Raw genomic sequence first — 21006 nt, 5'->3', positions numbered from 1 at the left:
ATATTAAATATCCTTTATGAAACCATTTCCCCTGATAAAATTCGATGTTTAGTTTTTTTAAAAAAATATTTTTATTGATTTCAGAGAGGAAAAGAGAGGGAGAGAGAGAAAGTAACATCAACGATGAGAGAGAAGCATTGATCGGCTGCCTCCTGCATGCCTACACTGGGGATCGAGCCCACAACCCAAGACATGTGCCCTGACCAGGAATCGAACCGTGACCTCCTAGTTCACAGTTGACACTCAACTAATGAGCCACGCTAGCCGGGCCTATGTTTAGTTTTAATGAAGTATACTCCAGAGTCAAACAAATGTTCATAAAAATAGATGATAAAATTTTAAATTTATCAGTTAAAATCTCTATGCTTTTAAAACATCATCCCCGGGCAGGGGGTAGGGGGTGGGCTGGAGGGGGTCAATGGGGGAAAAAGGGACATGTGTAATACTTTCAACAATAAATATTTTAAAAACAAACAAATAAACAAAAAAACCCATCATCCCCAAACCACTCAACACTTCTGAAAATCACTTATTTCTTTCAAGGTAACGCTAGGGCACATCTTCACTCTCTTTGATTTGAATTTATAAAGGTCATATATCAAACACTTTATTAGTAAAGTGTTTATATGTAGAAGTTAATCCAGCAACATCTGTAGTCACTAAAAAGAACAAAGTAATCCACAAGGCACTGTGGCAGGATTTTAGCAACTTTGATGAATGAAATTCTTGGGTTTCAATACACCTTTCTCCCATGCATATACTGATGTGTTTCCTCCCATTTCTTTAAAAAGTTAGAACTGAGCTCACTGCAAGTGTGGCACAGTGAGAGATACATAGCATAGCTGGAAGGACACAGCAGAGGGAGTGCTGTGATACAGGATCAAATTTCACCTTGGCTACTAGCTTACACAATTTCTCTCTCCAGGTCTTCTCTCTCTAAGGTCTCTTTTTAGCTCTAACACACCCTGACTCTAAATTCAATACACGCAGGACTTCACAAACCACACTCACACACACCCCCACACATACCTTTTTTAATGAGATAAAATCATAATACATATTAAAAAAATATGGAGTAATATTCTGACCATTACTATACCTCATTATATAAATAAATTTCCTTCATTTTTTTCTGACACCTTTATTGAAGGAAGTAGCTTATTCTGTGCAACTATCAAAACTTTGTCCACTTTAGCAATTTCTGATAGAAAATATTGTAAAATGTATTCTATTTTCCTCTGACGTTTGAAATGACATAATCGGAGTTTAATTTAATATCCAGTTTATACCTAGCATATAACAGGTACTTAACTGTCCTTGTATTCTCAGAGATATAATAAAAGTAGAAGGTAGAAATGCTTTAAAATAAATATTGGAGAACTATAATGAATTCAAAGCTACCTGAGAGTCTAGTCCAGCCGTGGGCAAACTACGGCCCGCGGGCCGAATCCGGCCCATTTGAAATGAATAAAACTATTGAAAAAAAAGACCATACCCTTTTATGTAATGATGTTTACTTTGAATTTATATTAGTTCACACAAACACTCCATCCATGCTTTTGTTCCGGCCCTCCGGTCCAGTTTAAGAACCCATTGTGGCCCTCGAGTCAAAAAGTTTGCCCACCCCTGGTCTAGTCTATCTGGCAGTTTATTTGCAATAGAGTTGTAGGCAAAGGGGAGAACTACCACTTGGGTGAGCCCCCTCTGAAATAACCTCTCATGAGCATTAATTAGAAGCTCACTGATGTGATTAAAAGATGCCAGGAAGTAGCCACCCTAAAATATAACTAACATAAAATAACCACATGTGGAAACTCCATTTCAAAGTAAGAGTAGTAATAACAGATGCTTTAGTAACTGACAGGAACATTTTAAAGGGGGAGGGTTGGAGGAACAAGAATTGTCATTTCATGACAATCCTATTAGATTGCAAACCCCTTGATATTCTTCTTAATCTTTTTTTTTACCTCCCACCCCAATATATAGCACAGTACCTTGCATATAATAAGCAATGGAAAAAAATGATTTCTGTAGAATCATTGATTCCGAAGTAATTAACCAGGAAAAGAATGCTCTAATCTAATGAGCATTTTAAAAACAAAATTAAACAACAATGACAAAAAAAACAAAAAAGAAATAGCACTACCAGACTGAATGGCAATAACGACAGAAATATCCCTTAAATAACATTCAATCTCATTTACTTTGTTCTAATCCTGTCCCCACCCAGAAGCCTTCAGATCTGTAATTTGGTTTTCTAAGTGAACACACCCACTGAGGAGTACCCAAGTAGACAACCAGTTATGGTTGTCAGGTTCAGGACCTCTCTTGTTCTAAATGTGGAAACCTGCTTTACTGTATTAAGAAAGACAATGGACACTTGTTTAGCATGAGCAAACCTCCAGAGCAAATTGAGTACCTACTCTGTGGCAGGCACTGGGCTACATACCAGATACAGAAATTAATCAGACAGAACATCCTGGTTTGTACTTGAAACCGTGGCTTTAAAATCCTTGCAAAACTTTTGAGTCACTTAGAATATCTACCCTATATCTTTGCTGAGATGGGAGAAGAGTCACTGAACATGTGTCATTTAGTTTTACATATTTTAAAAGCTTCACCTATTTTATCAGTATATCTAGCTTTTACTACCTCCTGTGATCAAAGGCATTTTTTTCTGTTCATATTTTATTCTTTTTTTAAAAAATGGAATCTATTTGTGGACATTGGTTAATAAAATAATATAGGTTTCAAGTGTACATTTCTATGATACATGATCTATATATTGCACTGTGTGCCTAGAATTCTTAAATCACATCTTTTGAAGAAAACAATTTCAATTTCAATAAGAAGGCAGAGGAAGTCTAAAAAGGCAGCTTGCAATTAATTTTACAACATATCCCAGCTGCTAAAGTACTTGAAAGACAAAATTGGGTGCAATTATTTTTAAAGAGTTTTATGCTAATTTATGCTAATCCCCAGCCAACACACACACACACACACACACACACACACACACACACACACACACCCTTAAACAATATCAGAGATGTAACATGCTGTACTTTGAAAGGGCAGGAAATGAGATAGAACAGTGGCATTTTAGAAAGCTCCCATCATCAGTGACATTATTAAGCAGGAGCTCAGAACTAAGTTTGATGGTGAACTTTTCCTTTTCTGGGTTTGACATAAACGTAAGATTTAATAATAACCTGACCCAAAATACACAGACCTAGACTGAAAACAGTTTTAACAACTAAAAACTAAAATCACAACTGCCTGGCATAATGGCATCCTTGATGTTCTCATTCAAGGTGTAAGTACTCTGGAACCCTTTTCTGACACATTTCCCACTTCTTCACTAACTATACATTGGCATGGGGTCAGACAGGTTCTGCATTTTGAAGACTTCTGTTCCAGCAACATATAGTCAACCACCCAATAAAGTAGATACTATCATATGACCTATATCGCCTAGAGTATTCTCAATGTTTCTGTAAGCATATGTCTCAACTCGTTGGTCCAGAAAATTTGGACAGTATGGGTACACTTTAATGGGAGGCAGGAAAGAAGAAACTCCACCTACCCACTGACCAAAGTTCTCACAGAGAGTAGAGCTAAATTTCAATAAACTGACCAAGTGTTCTGATTTTTAAAAAAATATATTTTACTGATTTTCCACAGAGAGGAAGAGAGGATAGAGAGCTAGAAACATTGATGAGAGAGAAACATCAATCAGCTGCCTCCCGCACACCCCCTACTGGGGATGTGCCCGCAAACAAGGTACATGCCCTTGACCGGAATCGAATCTGGGACCCTTCAGTCCGCAGGCCTTCGCTCTATCCACTGAGCCAAACCAGTCAGGGCAAGTGTTCTGATTTTTAAAGAAAAATTACTAAACTTAAAAAATAATCCCTAAGAGGCCCCCATGCGGCACCAGAAAGGCTCATCTTTCACGCAGGCTACTGAATTATCAGGAAGGAACCAACTGTTTGTAACAACAGATTCTCTCTGTGTGCCTCCTCTCTCTTTCGTGACACATGTAGGTTCACATCTGCATTCTGTTTGAAAAGAAACCTCATTATGCTCTTCTACCAAGTATTATTTTCAATGCCAGCTAACTCTCCCAACACCCTCCCCCAAGTAACCTTAAAGTAAATAAACTTATTATGCAGCCATGTTCCTGCAGAAGTTTGAATCACACCAAGAATGCATATCCTTAAAAGGAAATGTTTTCCCTCCCCTTGCATCCTGTTATTTAAGCTATTTTAAGTACTTGTCTGGAGAAAGCTGAGCCAGAATTCAAGTGGTTTTGATTTTAGCTGCTGTTTTACACTGCCCATGTTCAGGTGGTATGTGGAGCAATCTATCACTTCAGACGCATCTTTTGGGGTGCTACTTCGTCTTATAAACCTGACAGTAAGGAAGACTGGGATTCCCTTTGACCCCCAGGTTTTGTGTGTGTGTGTGTGTGTGTGTGTGTGTTGCTTTAACCATCCTTGTCTCTGTCTAAATCTAGCATCTTTCTTTGTAAAGAGGATGCATATGTGGGTCCTCATCTGCCACACAGATGCAACCTCTTTACTAACCCACCCTGGACAGTGCTCTTTAGGACTTAAAGAAGAAAACCAATCAAGTGCAGATGCACTTCCTTTCCGAAAAGCTTGGTTTAAAAGTTCCATTTAGTTTAACCAATATATTCCACAAAATTTTTGCACTAAAAAAGACAAAAGGAATGTAACAATAATGGATTTACACACATACACACGTGACCTTACATGTCCATGAAAGCACACAATATGTTCATTTAAAATACTCAGCCAAAAGACTTGTGCAGAAGAATTTAGATTATATTCCACCCTAAAATCTAAGCAGTAAAGTCAAGCTTTCATTGGCATTAAAACTTTAGAAAAGGCAGCTGCTAAACATCTCCAGATGCTTAGCTGAACATGAATTTTGCCTTTCCCAGCTTATACCTTTTGAGGTAGCTCAGTTTAGCAAATATATGAGGTAGTTTAATGCGTCCCAGCTAAAGGTAGAATGAAGGTTCCTACCCAAGAGTTCATACTAATAGTGGATCCCCTAAGGTGGAGGTCAAGTACAGCTGAAGGCTGAACAAGGCTAGAGAGTTGAGACAGACAATCAAAAGTGTTGTCTAGCAATTCTTTTCCAACTCAAAATTTCTAGCAGGACCATCATTTTCCACTTGCTGCCATTCTCCCACCTTAAAAACACATACTAGTTCACAGCTACACACATGCTCTCATGAGTGCATTCTCACACACATGTGCTCCTGCTCTCCCCCCCCCCCACATACTCACACACCTTTTTAGCATTTGCAGAATTTTTATTGTCTTTGATGACTTTTTTTTTACACACTTTTATTCTATCTTCCATACTGTCAAAACATGGTTTTTCAAGCGATTCTAAGACCTCCATTTCTAATATTCCATCTGTAATTAACCAGATGGCACCGTGAAAGAGTACTGGCCAGTTTATTTCTTTGGTTGGGCTATAGTTTTATTTTTTAAGTCATAATTAAACAAATATGCACTGGTGTAGTTTTATTGAATACTAAAAGTAAATCAAACTAAACCACCATGTTTTTTTGTGGCATCACCCTGATGTGGTTTTTATATACTAGAGAATATCAAGTAACTTGAAACAACTCAACTTCCTGAGATGAGAAAATCTGCTATAGCTACAACCACCATAACCAACATTTCTTGGCTTAGTTTGGTGTGCAACCTCAAAGGAATATAGCCATACTATTCCTAGTCATTTAAGAAACCCCATTATTCTTTTATTTCAAAACTGCTGAATTCATTTTTTTTAAAAGCACAGTAGCTAGTGATTGCTTAGGAGAGAAAAAGTCAGATGTGTTTGCAGGATTAAAGGCCAATCAGAAAAGACTTACATTCCATAAATTGATCTTTATTCCAAGTAATCATCCAAATGATCTAGCAAAATCAGAATGTAAAAGACATTCTAGTTGGTAAATATTAACTTCCTAAGTGTTCTGAAAGTTTTAAATTATTCTTCTTTAGGAAGAACTTATGCAGCATTGCAGCATTTCAATTCAAACAGAAACATCATGAAGTAGGAACAAAGTGAGAGCCAAGGCTTCTGCCATCCCAGTGGGAAATACTGGAAACAAATGTTGAGAAAATTTAAATAATGAAATGAAAATATACTGCTGGGAGCTTAACACTAAGCAGGTGCAGAAAGTGAGTGAAAGGAGAACTTTAAACCCTAATACTCTATTTATTGCTAGTAAAGAGTTTCAAAGCACTATAAGTTGATTGAACAAAACACATGACTAGTGGTAATAATTACAGAGATTTTCCCCACACACTATGATTTTGCTGAATTTCTAAAGAGGAAAATCAAAGCTATTTTTGTTAATAGATGGGAAAAATCATATAATGATTTCCATATTTTGTCACAAATGAACTGAGATCAAGTAGTCCTCACTACTCCCAAAATAATAATTGTCCTTGACAGGAAAATAAGTTATGGAGCTTGTTTTTGACATCAGGTTTCCCTGGCCAGAGTGGCTCAGTTGGTTGAGCATCGTCCCGGGCTCCAAGCAAACCAGGTCGGGGCACATGCCCAGGTGCTTGTGGGTGGCGACCAAAGGATGTTTCTCTCTCACACTGATGTTTCCCTCTCTCCCTCTCCCTTCCTCTAAAGGGGAGAAAATGGGGGACATCTCTAATACTCTCAACAATAAAATAAATTAAAAAATAAAGTGCTTAAAAGAATAAAAAAATATTTTAAAAAATCAAGTTTTCCCGAATGAAAAAAATAAAAGGATTTCCATAACAACTTTGACAATTGCTGAGGGCTCCATAACTAACAACAACTAAAAACTACAAAGATTTTAAAAGAAAATCAAAAGATTCAGCTGGGTCTTTAAACACTTTTCTCAAAGACTACACATAAGCCTTTATTATGATGAAAAAATATATAAGTTTTATGAGCTATAATGTAGTGGCCAAAACCTTTAGTAATAAATTCCACCATGATGAAAATCTTCATAATAAAGGGCCCCTTTGGGTTTATAGTTGATAATGACAAAGTCCTACTACATGAAAAGACTATATACAATTCCTTGGGACTCAATCAATTAAATATTTATTGAGAAACTAACATGTGTGTAACACTGAACTAGATACTGAGTGGGGGAATACAAAATAATAAAATGCAAAACAGGAAGAAATTTTGGACTCCAGAATTCCTAAGTACAGCATATCTATACTAATAAAAGGGTAATATGCTAAATATACCGGACATCTTCTGGACGTCCATCTGGACAAAGCCATGGTGGCGGGTCCGAGGCAGAGGCAGTTAGGGGTGATCAGGCTGGCAGGGGAGAGCAGTTAGGGCGATCAGGCCGGCAGGCAGATGAGGGGTTAGGAGCCAGCGGTCCCAGATTGTGAGAGGGATGTCCAACTGCCAGTTTAGGCCCAACCCCTGAACCGGCAGTTGGACACCCCTGAGGGGTACCGGAATGGAGAGGGTGCAGGTCGGGCTGAGGGACCTCCCTCCCCACCCCACATGAATTTCATGCACCGGGTCTCTAGTAAGAGTAATAAGAGTCTGCATACATTAGGAATATGTATATGCCTGGTAGGGACTCCAATAAGCCATATGGTCCAATCTCTTGCCTTTGGGAAGCTGTTTGCCAACCCTAAATCCTCTAAATATAACATTAAAACAGCAGTTCCAACGATGAGACTTTCTTGTAATCCAAGCTCTAATTGATCCCTCACTTAGTACAATTAACCCTGTTTCCTCCATGGAGGTAATTGGTGAACCCTCTTTATATTGTTAAGCTTTTAAGGAACAATTAAGCTCTTTTACTGATAAAAGGTATTCCAGTTCCATCAGGTAAACATATTTAATTTATCTTCAAGTTTTAAAAAATATTGTTCACAGAAATATTTCTGTACATGAGAAAAAGGCCTGTATTCAACAGTAAACATTTATTTGAGGCAGCAAGGCCTTGAAGAATAAAAAATAGCAGTAATAAGTCATGGTCCCTACCCCAAAATTCTATTCATAAAGAAACAAATTAGGCTGTCCCCAACACTGAAAGATGAATTTGAAAAAAACAAAGTTCAAATGAAATATAATTCTAAAACAATTATAAGGTGATTTCTATAGAATAATGAGATTTTAAAAATCTTGCAGCCAAGAATTTACCTGCTGGGTTTTCATAACCAGTCTAATATCAGATTGGGTAGTAGTCTTACAGTAAATGGTATCTATGGCTGATTTTGTTTTCATACACACACACACACACACACACAAATCATGTTAGATTCTGGACAATTTAATCTTTTCTAGTTAGAATTCTGATGGGATTATGAATAGTCACTCTGGCTGGTGCTCATTATTCTTCCCAAGGCATGCCATCCTATATAATAAAAGGCTAATATGCAAATTGTCTCCTCGGGAGTTGGACCGACTGGGAGTTTGACCGCTTGCTATGACGTGTGCATACCACCATGGGGCAGCGTGTAACAAAGGAGGCCCCAGCCGGCAGCTGGAAGGCCCCGATAGACCCTGATTGCCGGCCAGGCCTAGGGACCCTACCCGTGCATGAATTTCGTGCACTGGGCCTCTAGTTACTAATAAATGCCTTCATAGAAAATATTGATCAAAAATGTACTTTTCACTAATGGGATTTCCTGCATAGGTCAAGACTAGATTCTGTTTTAAACAACAAATCACTATAATCTAACTTTATACACTTTAATCAAGGAGATACCAAGTAGTAATAGTTTACTTCTCTAAGCACACATTGACTCATCAATAGTCAGCTCTTACCATTTTCTCATTATCTCTACTGACTTTACCTGAGCACTGAGATTTTCATGTAAATACTATATATAAACTGCTTCCATAGCTGCAAAATTCTAAGACTTGCTATATGATGTTAAAGTATGATAAACCAGATGGCATATTATGCCTTCCCATCCTATATTGATGCTATAATTTAATGTGAAGGTAGAACAGCCTGCATTATGCAAAGGCACTGAAGATACATGAAAAAAGCAAGAAAGCCAAGCTAATTAGGGAAAGGGAAAGCAGCATCTGATGATCCTTTAACATTTTCAGGGGTCACACATCCCTTTGAGAATATCGTAAAAGCTCCAAATCCTCTCCTCAGAAAAATGATTCACCAAATATGATAACACCACAAAATTTGTTTAAAATTTCAGGAGCCACGACAGCCCTGATTAAGGACTGGGATCCTGAACCAAAAACCTTTGGCCATGTTAGATAGATAGTAGATATAATTATAAATAATAAAGTTTAAGTGTGGCTTTTAAAACTTTATCCCATCGATTTTAGCTATCTTGCCCTAAGGTTTAAAATTAACCACTCATATAATTTTTTAGAGAAATAACTTTAATTAGGGCCAATAAAGACTGCTTTACTATAGTTATACTATAAAAAAAACTTACCAACTTTTGCAAAGGCCTCTTTGAGTTCGTCAAGCTCATCTTTGGAAATCTGAGTGGTAGCCATCTCATCTATTTAAAGAAGTCCTAAAGAGAAACGCAAAAGGTTTCAGACTTTAAAAACTTTGTGATAAATATATTATAAGTACTCTTGTGAAATTCTCATCTTTGCAATAATTTAAACAGAAAACCAATACCATCTGAATAGATTCCCATATTAGTAGCTGTAGCCAAGCTAAAGAAAGCAAATAAATGAGAAGTTGATCATTTACCAAAAGTTACTAAAAAAATATTTCCAAAACTAAAAGTCAAAATTACATGACCAAAGATTCATGGAAAATAGAACTTTTCCAATGATCCATTTATTTTTAAATTTATCTTACTGTTTCTTTCCATTTTCCAGCTTTATTGAGATATAATTGGCATATAATGTGTAAATTTAAGGTGTAGAACTTGGTAATTTGATATATGCATACATTGTGCAATGATTAGCACAGTAGGGTTAATTAACATGTCCTTCACCTTATAGTTACCATTTTTCCATCAAGCTGCTTTAACATTGATGTTTAAATAGCACAAATTACATTTGGCCTTGATATAGAAATACACATGTGCTAATAAACATATCTTTATGCACATATCATTTGAGTTTACCCCCTTTCCGATTTGGCTAATAATTTTACATATTTCACCAATAGAGCAGGGGTTGGCAAACTCTGGCCTTTGGGCCAAATCTGGGCTGAGTATAGATAAACAAACATTTGCAGTCAATTTTGATGATAAGGCCCATTAACTTTGAACCCCAGTTAAGTGAAATGTTATCTCCCACAAATTCCATTCTTTTCATCAGTAGACCTGAATTACTTTAAAAAATGTACTTAATTATTTTATTTTAAATTTCACCAGTAAAATTTTGTGTAAACAATGTTATATCCTTGATATCAATAACATAATATTCTTGATTTTGCTTCTTGGCTCACAATATTTATGATCTGAACCTTTGCAGAAAAATTACAATACATAAAGGGGGTGTGTACCACAAGGTTAATCCCAAAATACAAACCTATTAACAATTTTTAGAAACAAGGCAATGAAAACAATTGTGTGTTGCTTTTTTGCCTCTCTTTTTACCCCCTTTAATCTTTTTAAGGACTTTTACTTTTTAGAATAGCTTTAGGTTCATAGCAAAATTGAACAAAGTAGAGTTCAGTTCTTATGTAGCTTTTTGCCCTCATACACAAGTCTCTTCCATTATCGACATCCTGCACCAGACTGGTACGTTTGTTACAACCTACATTAACACATTATAATCACCCAAAGTCCATAGTTTACATTAGGTTTACTCTTGATGTTGTACAGTCTATGGGTTTGGACAAACAATACCTAATAACATATATCCACCAGTAAAGTAGCAAAAGTTTCACTGCCCTAAATGTGTTGCCTTTTCAGAAAAGTTATTCAATGTGTTAAATTTCACAAACTCTATAGTACACAATACAAATTTGAGAACTTATATTTATCCATGTTAGACATTTTTATTGGAAGTTTAAAAACTACTCACAATCCATCTTTTTTACATTAAAGCCTGATACTCAGTAGAGAGAGGCTCTCAAGAGAGAGCTGGGCCGCATCTGTCTTTTTCACAGCCACAGTTGTCATTTCTGGAATTCATCACAGTCTCAGACACATGGTAAGGCACCAATAAAACAGTACTGTAATAAATTCATCCATTCAGCAACTATGTACCAAGCGCTACATTAGATAACTTCATAGTCATGTTCATTCCCTGAACTCTCACAACAGCCTTATGAGGTGAATATACTTACTGCCTTTTTTCTTATTATATAACTTAGGCTCGGAGGGACCACAGAACTGGAATTCAAAGACAGGTTTCTTAAATTCTTGGGGAATTTTAAAATGACCATATTATACTATTAGCTCAGTTTCCACCATAATGCAATACACACTTATAATGACCAATTAAAAGAATTAATTAAAAACAGACTTTTAAAGAACCTAAAATAGAACTTGCCTGTTCACAAACTTTCCTTACCTGTGATGTCAAGATGTCACAACTTCTCAGTAGATAAGTTGGGTAAAAACACTTTTCTGAGTGGTCTCAGGATCTATAAGGTAAAGAAAGATCTTCACTTAGCTCTGAAGTCAGGTATTTTATAGATTAAGCATAAAAAGAAAGAAAATTTTTCTTAAGCTGCAACCCAATGATAATGCTTTTAAAAAGTATTCTATACTTTATTAATATGAGGTTCAACACTTGTGATTACAAAAATACTATGGAGGATTTATTCCAATTTTCTTTATGCGCATTTTAGTAAGCATGCTTTCAATACAGAATTATTACCCATCTCAATGGATTATAGCATACAGAACAAGGGCACAGAAAGTCTGAAAGTGAGCCTGCCTCTGAAAATCCAAAACATGTGGCCTCTCCTTTATCTCTAAAAGTCCTTTCCAGTTTGGGTAGTTTGAGAGTCAGGAATAATCTAAAGTATGTGAGGTTTTTTTTAAAAAAAAAGACTTCTGATTTTATTTTCATACTACCACATCACTTCCACGCAGAAGAAAATTGACAAAGATGGTTCTGGACATAACACCGCCTGCCCCACCCTTCATTCCTGCTGACCAGTGGCTTCTGACTAAATCCTTCCACTTCTCCCCTTTGCAGTCAGCAGGGCAGAACAGGCCAGAAGTCTCTTTCCCTCTTCATGCCCCTCCAGCACACACAGACCTCTATCCTCACACAATTTTTGCCAATGTTTTAGGCATCTGTTAGCTGCCTAGTTCCTATCCTCAAGGTATTTACAATCTAGGGAAGTCAAACATATAAACAACTACAATTCAACACAAAATGAATTAGTGGCGGCAATAAAAGATACAGAAAGTGCCCTGGCAGGGTAGCTCCGTTGGTTTGACAGGCAAGGTTGCGGTTTGACCGGTGGCCTGTCAAGGCACATACACTAATCAACCAATGAGTGAGTGTCTGGATGGGTGGAACGACAAATTGATGTGGATGTCTGTCTGTCTGTCTCTCCCTCCTTCTCCCTCCCCTTCCCCCCCCCCTCTCAAAATCAAATAAATTTTTAAAAAGACCTATTCTGTCAAAAAAACAAAAAGATACAGAAGGAAAGAGGCTCTGGAAATTGTAAAGGTTAATTCCTTCTCACATAGGCCAGGAAAACAGTACTTTTGTTCCCCTTTACGCAGGTAGGAAACACTAAGATCTCATGGAAATGATTTGAAGGCACCCATATGCTTAAAAATGTATTAATACAACACAGCATTAAAAACCCCAAACTATACGTGCAAGTTTTCTAATTTCTCAGTCCTGTGTAATTGCCTCAATGAAAGCTTAAAGTGACTTCTTTACACCCGTCTCTCAGACTTTTCATCCACAGGAGACATTAAGAGGTAAAGGGAGAACTGGAACGGTATATACCCAGAACATTTCCAGGCAAGTTTGGTCCAGAATAACATAATAGTTTAAGTTAGGAGACTTTCATTTAAATATATCCAAATGTATTTATTTATAATTATTTGAAAGTAAATAACTAAATGCTACTCTGAAGTATGTGAGCTAAAACTAGAAAATACAAATGAAAGAAAATGGGGAATAAATGAATGGCTAAGTAATTGTGAGCAGTTACATAAACACAGTACAGGTAAAAAGTAGGTTTACCATTGTAAGTATGTGAAACCGAGTTTATTCCTGTATTACTATTGTGTTATTTTCCATACGAACAACGGTAAATGTATTTTTGCCCCACTCTGTTTAAGGCATAAGTTCTACTAAGAACCTTTTAAATGGGATTTATGAAAAGTTATCTCATTTGCCCTATAATTATTGACTACAGAGAATAATAGATCCTCTTCATATATAAAAATTATAAGCCTTTAGTCAAAGTAATTTAAGGAGGATGGGTCTAAAGAAAACCTGTCAGCTACTTTTTACCCAGGAATCATTTGGTTCCTTCATTAGGCGTTTCTAAATATAACTTCAAGAGAGGCCAGTAGATAGTAAAAAGGAAACAAATTTTACTCTAAATATTTCAGGACCACTTTTAAAAATAGCTAACAGCTTGTCAATATTGTCCATTCCTCACAATTTGCACATTTTTCATAAGTAATGAAAAATAAAAAGTGAAGAGGTAAAAAGTATATATTACTTGCTAAATAAAAAAGTTCAACCTCAAATTCACAGTATGTGACTTACAGGCAAAAAGAAAATGACTTTCCCCACAAAAGTGAACTTTATTTACATGGAGAGAGAGACACACATAGAGACAGAGCTACTGTTTTTTTTTTTTTTTTAAATAAATAAATATATTTTCCTTCCATTTAAACTTACCAAATGAAATACTAATCAACAGTAAAATCTCCCAGGCTCTCCGAATTTTTCTCAATTCTCTCATCTGCAAAGTACTTTGATGGGTCTCTAGCTCCTAAGCCTGCCTCCTCTATAAAGGGAAAAAGCAAACCCTCTCTCTCCCTAAACATCTGAGGCACAGGAAAAGAGATTTTCAAATAAGGCAATAAAACAAAAGCAAACAAAACCTTGTTTTTGTTTTTTTCATAAAAGGATATGGTGTACAACAGGGTTTGAATTTAGGGCGTTACCCATAGAGGAATCTTATGCCTATGAAGTCATCCCTAATTACGGAGTTTGACTAACAATACGGCAATTATGAAACCACTCCACTGGCTCATTTAACTACACTTAACCCTGAACACAAATCTTTGTTGAGAAAGGTATACCTGCAAATAAATACCTGAAACTATTACTCAAATTCTGAAAGGTATTTGCTGGGGATGAGGAGGGGGTGCCTGTTTTCCCCTAAGGTGTTTCACTTTAGGAATGCAGCTGACTGAGAAATCTATTTACTAGTCTGTGTCATTCACTACCATGTGGGCCAGGAGGCTGGGCACACACGTTGAAAAACTCAACCCAGGATAATTAAGAGTTGATCATGAACTTTATTTTTTTTTCCTTGAAATTGAAAGGCACCTAAAAGAAAATAGCAGGGGATAGATTCACCATAGACTATCCCAACCACTGGTATGACAGGTAAATAGAATTGGGAAAGCAAGGCTGATTCCTTAAATCAGAGACCTGGCAACACATACTAGTACTTACACTAGTATCATGAAGAGAGCAACAGAGTGAATAAAACATGGAAGAATACAGTATTTTACTATAAATGAAAAGAAAAACCACCAGTCACTGCCATGTGAACATTCTACAAAAAAGGTGTGTATGTATCCCCTTTCTCCATCCAAAAAAGGCAGAGCTTTAGAACACCCACACTTCACATACCTACCTATACCAACAGAAACTGCCACCCTGCCTCCTCCCTAGTTAGGCAAGTCAACAGCACTAGTCTCCATGTCAGATGGGCGTATAACATCCCGAGCTACAGCTCACCTACTCTTACTATGATTGCTCAAGCTCCAGTTCTGTGTTTCCAAATGACTTTAGATTTCAACTTGAATGTCTACCATATTCACCCACTTATTTATTTACTAGAGGCCCGGTGCCTGAGATTTGTGCACGGGGGCAGGGGGTGGGTCCTCTCAGCCCGGCCTGCGCCCTCTCACAGTCCAGGACCCCTTAGTGGATGTCTGCCTGTGGACTTAGGCCTGCTCCCCCCCCCTCCCCTGGGAATTGGGCCTAAGCTGGCAGGCAGACATCCCTCTTGCAGTCTGGGGCTCTCACAGTCCAGGACCCCTAGCTCTTACTGCCTGCCTACAGCAGAGCGGGGAGAGGCTCCTGCCACCCCTGCTGTGCTTGCCAGCTGTGAGCCTGGCTTCTGGCTGAGTGGCACTCCCCCTGCGGGAGTGCACTGACCACCAAGGGGCAACTCCTGCGTTGAGCGTCTGCCCCCTGGTTGTCAGTGTGCATCAGAGTGACTGGCCACTCCGCTGTTTGGTCGATTTGCATATTATGCTTTTATTATATAGGATACTCAAGCCGTAATTGAAGGCTTGGTAGGTGCCTGGCAGTGTTGGGTGCTGCAGATATAGAAAACGAGGATCCAAAGCCCTTCTCTTGGGGAGCTGTCTAGTGGGGAAAACAGATGGAAAAACAAAGACATAATATGAGTGCTTTCATGCTATTACAGTCATATTTACTGAGTGGTGGGTGTCAGGAAAGGTTTTCCAGAGCAAGTAACTTTTGAACTTTATCTTAGGACATAAATAAGAATACCTGAGACAGATATCACTGGTAAAGACATTCTAGGCACAGAGACAAAGAGGAGATGCCATTCTGGAGCTGGAGAAAGACAGTGTGGTTGGAGCACTGTGTCTAGGGTTTGTGACAGACACAACTGGAGCAGACAGTCAGGTCCAACTTAGAAGGGCTACAGTAAAAAACTGGAATTGACCCGCTGGCCAAAGGAGAAGGAAGCTCAGTGAGGAGGATTCCAGTCAGGAAAGTCTGATTGTCTACAATTGAACTTATTGCTACATTATTTCCCCACTTTCAACAATCTCTCCTGCTAAACCAGGTCTCCTTTTCACCTTACCCACTTTCCTCTGTCTCCAGGTCTACAAATTTGGGACTAAAATTTGGCTACAAGAAGCAAGAGGAAGGGGTGAAATAAATCACTAAGCATTCTGGATTCTTCCATCATACAATTTTATCATCTCATGTCTGGCTTACGCCAAAAGCCTTTTTAGCTAATGTATATAGTCTTGTCTCCCTCCAATGTAACCTTGACACTGCTAACTTTCTGAAGAGCAGATCTATGATATATTTCATACCAAAAAGCCCCAACTTTAAACCACAACATTCAAGGCCCTAAACTTTCTATATTGATACCTGCCAATCTTCCCAATGTTATTTCCCATTATATGCACTGTACTCTTGAATCACACTCTATAAAGATACCCCATTCCCCAAGCAGACCATGTATTTCCTCACCTTCAGGCCTTCTCTGTGGAATGCTCTTCACCAATCTCCTATCTATTCTTCAAGAGCATCTTTAAGGAAGTCTCTTCAGACTGCCCCATTTGAGACAAAAATTCTCTCTCCCAATACTCTCACAGAATTGTGTGTTTTCTTCTATTTTTTTTAATATATTTTATTAATTTTTTTACAGAGAGGAAGGGAGAGAGATAGAGAGTTAGAAACATCGATGAGAGAGAAACATCGATCAGCTGCCTCCTGCACATCCCCCACTGGGGAAATGCCCGCAACCCAGGTACATGCCCCCGACCGGAATCGAACCTGAGACCTTTCAGTCCACAGGCCGACGCTCTATCCACTGAGCCAAACCGGTTTTGGCTGTTTTCTTCTATTATAGCCAATTTTAAATATCATTTTACTCTCAGACCATATGTACCAATTTTTGAATGGGAAAATATAGTCACCACAATGATAGCATTTAATACTATTATGCAAAGTTCTTTGATAGACGATACTATATCCCATTCATCCTCATATTCCCAGCCCCTATCACAGTGTCTCCAGAGTAGGTAATAATAATAATTAAGACACTATAATAACATATCATTGTAAGTTTATATTATAGCAGCTAACATTTATGAAGGACTTATTATTTGCATGGACTGTACTAAATGCTTTATATACATTATCCAAGTTATTTCTCAGAAAACCTCTATGAACCAGGTGATATTGTTATTCCCGTTTTACAGCAGAGCAAACTGGCTTAGAGAATTTGAATAACTTTCATAAAGAAAGTCACATAGAGAGGCAGAGCCAGGTCTCAAACCCAGGTCTGCCTGACACCAAAGTCAGTATCCTCAACCATTAATGCTATATAGCCTCCTCAACAAAGACTTACTGAATGAACATATTTCACCAACAAGACTATAAACTTTATTAGAGATACAAGTGTACTCATCCCTGTATTCACCAGAGCACTTGGTGTAATGTATGGATTCAATGCATTCTCAATAAATATCATTTGAATTAAAAATAACCCACAACTAGTGCCTACAACCATTTTGATCATGTCAGTAACCCATTTTAGGAAGCTTTAATTGCTTCTGTCTAAACAGATCATCTAATCTCTGCCTGATGATATTCCAAGGTCCTCTAGAATGGTCCTACTAATCACATCTAACCCATTTTACCTTTCAACAATAGTACCTTTTATTTCATCCTGCCCCTCCTTTCCCTTTCTCCTAGTAATAACCCCCTCTCTGCGTATCTGCCTCTCACATTTATAATGCTCTCCCCTTTCTTTTTCTTCTCTCCCGATCCAAATTCTACTCAAACTTCAAGGTTCAGCAGAAGCCTCATCCTCTCCCAAATCATGTTTCCCAATGATTCCAGCTCTGCTCTTTTTCTTCAACTCCCACAGCATTTAAAATCTCGCCACAAAATTTAGCAATTTAATTATAGACTTCTGCCTCTAGTTATATAAGTGGATGTGAGGACAGTGGGGCTGGGACATCCACCATCCTATCTGATTCTGTTCACCTGCCTCCTCCACACAGATCCTCAGCCTTGGTCGAAGAAAATAATCTTCCCTAGGAAAAGAGAGATTATTCTATTATGAACAGCTCCCAAATATTTGTCTAACCACTTGATCTGCAAGTCTTATTTCAAGGTTGTTTCCCAACAACAGAGTCTAAACTTCATCTTCCTCTCTTGTACACACACAATAACCCATTGCTGGATGCTGGGTACAGAGGCATGGCTCAAAAAATATTCCAACTGCCTGCCAAGCTTCGAGGGCTGAATAATTTCCAGCATGCCCAATATCCAATGATTATTAAAATTGTATTAGGGACGAAACAAGAGCCTAGGGCAGTTAAGGGATTTTGCCCAGGATGGAGCTGTGCAGCAAATGTAAAATCAAAAGTGTATGTGTGAAGAAGGTAATTAACTACTCTTACCATAAAAACATAAACAAAAACGCCACATACCCACTGCTTTGTGGAAAGAAGGCCCATGCCTATTATAGCCTATTAAAGATAATTTAAAAGCTCCTAACAAACATGACCATGATATTCAGAAGTATGAATGGTTGCCAGGAAATGTAGATAGTGACCCCTCTCTAGCTAATACTAAATTGTTTTCATTAAAGGATAAGGGATTCACTTAATACTTTAACTGAAATCACCAAAACTATAATTGTGCAAAGCATACAGGATATAGGCAATGGGTTTAGTAAAGAGTATATACAAGGTGGGGCAAAAGTAGGTTAACAGTTGGAGTACACAAAACAATTTATTTTTGTGTTTTTATTTATTAATTGTTGCAGTATTTTTCATATGAACTGTAAACCTACTTTTGCCCCACCCTGTGTACAGTCTAAAAGTCCTTTCTTCAAAAACAGTGGTGTTAAATGGGTACTGACAATAAAACAGGCCATACTAAAAATAAAAAATAAGGGCACAGATGCTTAATTTCTCTTGTGGCACATTTATTCCTACATATGACGTGCTCGTGCTCCACTATCCTTAATATTGCTTAATTTCAGCCTCTTAAATGTTAAGTGCTGTGAATAGCCACTCCCACTGTATCAGTGCTAATAACTTAGTGTACTGTAAACATAACCAAACACTCAAGTATCTATGTGATTTACCTTTTATTTTAGGATTTCTTTTTCATGTATAAGCCATCGCTATGGTACCCAAACCTTTTTAGTGATTAGTTCGTAACCAACTGATTTTTCCCAAGGAGCATGTGGTTTGAAGTTTTGTTTGTTTCCGTCTAGAAAACTTTAATAGACTTTTGGAAAAGGAGTAACTGCAACAGCTTAAGAGGTTATATGTCTTTCTCAATTTAATGATTTGTTACTCTTAAGTCAAAACAAATGAGTCAGATTCTAAATGTCTTCACACGTGTGTGATGGGTTCCTAGTTCTGAAAGTTTAGGAAAGGTTCAAGCAGAAGGAAGAAGTGGTAAAGGATTTTACTGTTCATTATTCTAGCACCTCAGCATTATTAAAAATTGCTTACTGTTATCAACGTGACAAGCAAACTTCTATGAAAGCACTCTTCAACATGTACAGCTCACTTTCCTCAGCAAGGTTGCTTTTCAAGCCTAGATCTGGTAGTTCTACTTGACATTTCAGCTGAAAATTGGTAAAAGTATATACAGGGGACACTGCTACATAATCTTACATAAAACTAGCAGTATTTTCCCATGAGGCATTGTTATATATGCTGTTAGGCTATTCATGACTAAAGATTAAAGCAACTGGCAGATGGAACATAAGTCTGGATATATTTAGCAACTATGTTTCTACAACTCATTTAGATGAAAATAACACACACACACACAAACCTAACGTTTTAGGTTAATATAGAATACCATTTGAGAGACATTTGTGAAGTGACCTAAAATACTTTAGCTACTATTTCCATGATAAAATATGTTTCAAATTCCAAATCAATAGAGAAACAAACTTGGGAAGGCTCCATCAGTGACTAAAGGCTGACTCTACCCTTTATCCAACCACAAGTAGCAGCCTACCTATAACTGCAATTTTTGCCCTGGGTTGATCCAAGAACTTGAAGGAGAATGAAACATTAGCTTATTATTTAATGCGAAGGAGAGATTGTTATCTCCTGCATGTATGCCGCTCCGACAACCCCTGAGGATGCTTGAGAAGTATGAAGGGTTATTAAGAAGGGCAAGGGAGCCCTGCCGCGTGGCTCAGTGGTTGAGCATCTTCCTATGAACCAGGAGGTCACAGTTCGATTCCCGGTCAGGGCACTTGCCCCGGTTGTGGGCTCGATCCCCAGTGTGGGGCGTGCAGGAGGCAACCGATGGATGATTCTCTCTCATCATTGATGTTTCTATTTCTCTCTCCCTCTCCCTCACTCTGAAATCAAAATACATTAAAAAAAAAAAAAGAAGGGCAGGGGAGCAGAGATGGCCGTTATTTGCAAAGTCATGCGTGGGGGAGTGTATAGAGAATATCTACAACTAAGCAACCTAAAAAAAAGGTATGAGCTCCTTGAAAGCAGTGTTGGTACCTTGACTTTGCATCTTGGCTCACAATAAGCACCTACGAAATGTTTGTTGAATAAACTCTGATAGAGGCAATAAGAAAAGTGAGCGTAACTTAAACATTACGCAGGCGAAATAGCTGTCCATATGGTTTTAAAAATGCATACTCTATTAGAGAAAGCTGTGAACAAAATAGTCAAGGCATAATAATGTTCCCACATTTTCCCCATGCAATTGGCCTGTTAGTATGTTTTAACTATCTACTCTTGATTAATACTTCAAGCGACTGCAAAACTCTTCAAGATGTCTGCAACCTGTCCTTAAAATTTAGCTGCAAGTCAAACAGAAAGAATTTTTTCAGAAACAGTTTTTACTTGCAACAATTCTGGTAATCCAGAAGCGCATTTCACCGTTACAATACGAATCATGTACAAATTATGTTTTGACAAGCCTGGAATTTATAGACAAAAGTAACATTTAGAAATACATGTAAATTGTCCCAAACTAAAGCTATACTTAAATTTTATATTATGAAAATTTTCAATATATACCAAGGTAAGAGAAAATAATTAAACAAACACCCAT

General features: G+C 37.6%; 1 protein-coding gene across 2 annotated transcripts in view; it reads right to left on the bottom strand.

Moving 5' to 3' along the window:
* Positions 1-21006, bottom strand: part of PLS3 (plastin 3) — an 89363-nt gene that overhangs the window by 27686 nt on the left and 40671 nt on the right. For both annotated transcript variants that reach the window (XM_081081241.1, XM_081081242.1), the window contains exons 2-3: positions 11527-11599; positions 9477-9560 (exon numbers count right to left, since the gene is read on the bottom strand). In XM_081081241.1, the coding sequence (XP_080937367.1) occupies positions 9477-9540 (64 nt within the window). In that variant the 5' untranslated portion in view covers positions 9541-9560; positions 11527-11599. The remainder of the gene's footprint in view (positions 1-9476; positions 9561-11526; positions 11600-21006) is intronic.

This window comes from Myotis nattereri, assembly GCF_964212035.1.
Source record: "Myotis nattereri genome assembly, chromosome: X".
Taxonomy (NCBI): Eukaryota; Metazoa; Chordata; class Mammalia; order Chiroptera; family Vespertilionidae; genus Myotis; species Myotis nattereri.
Note: the sequence above shows the minus strand (reverse complement) of the source record. Positions and strands in the feature narration are given on the sequence as shown.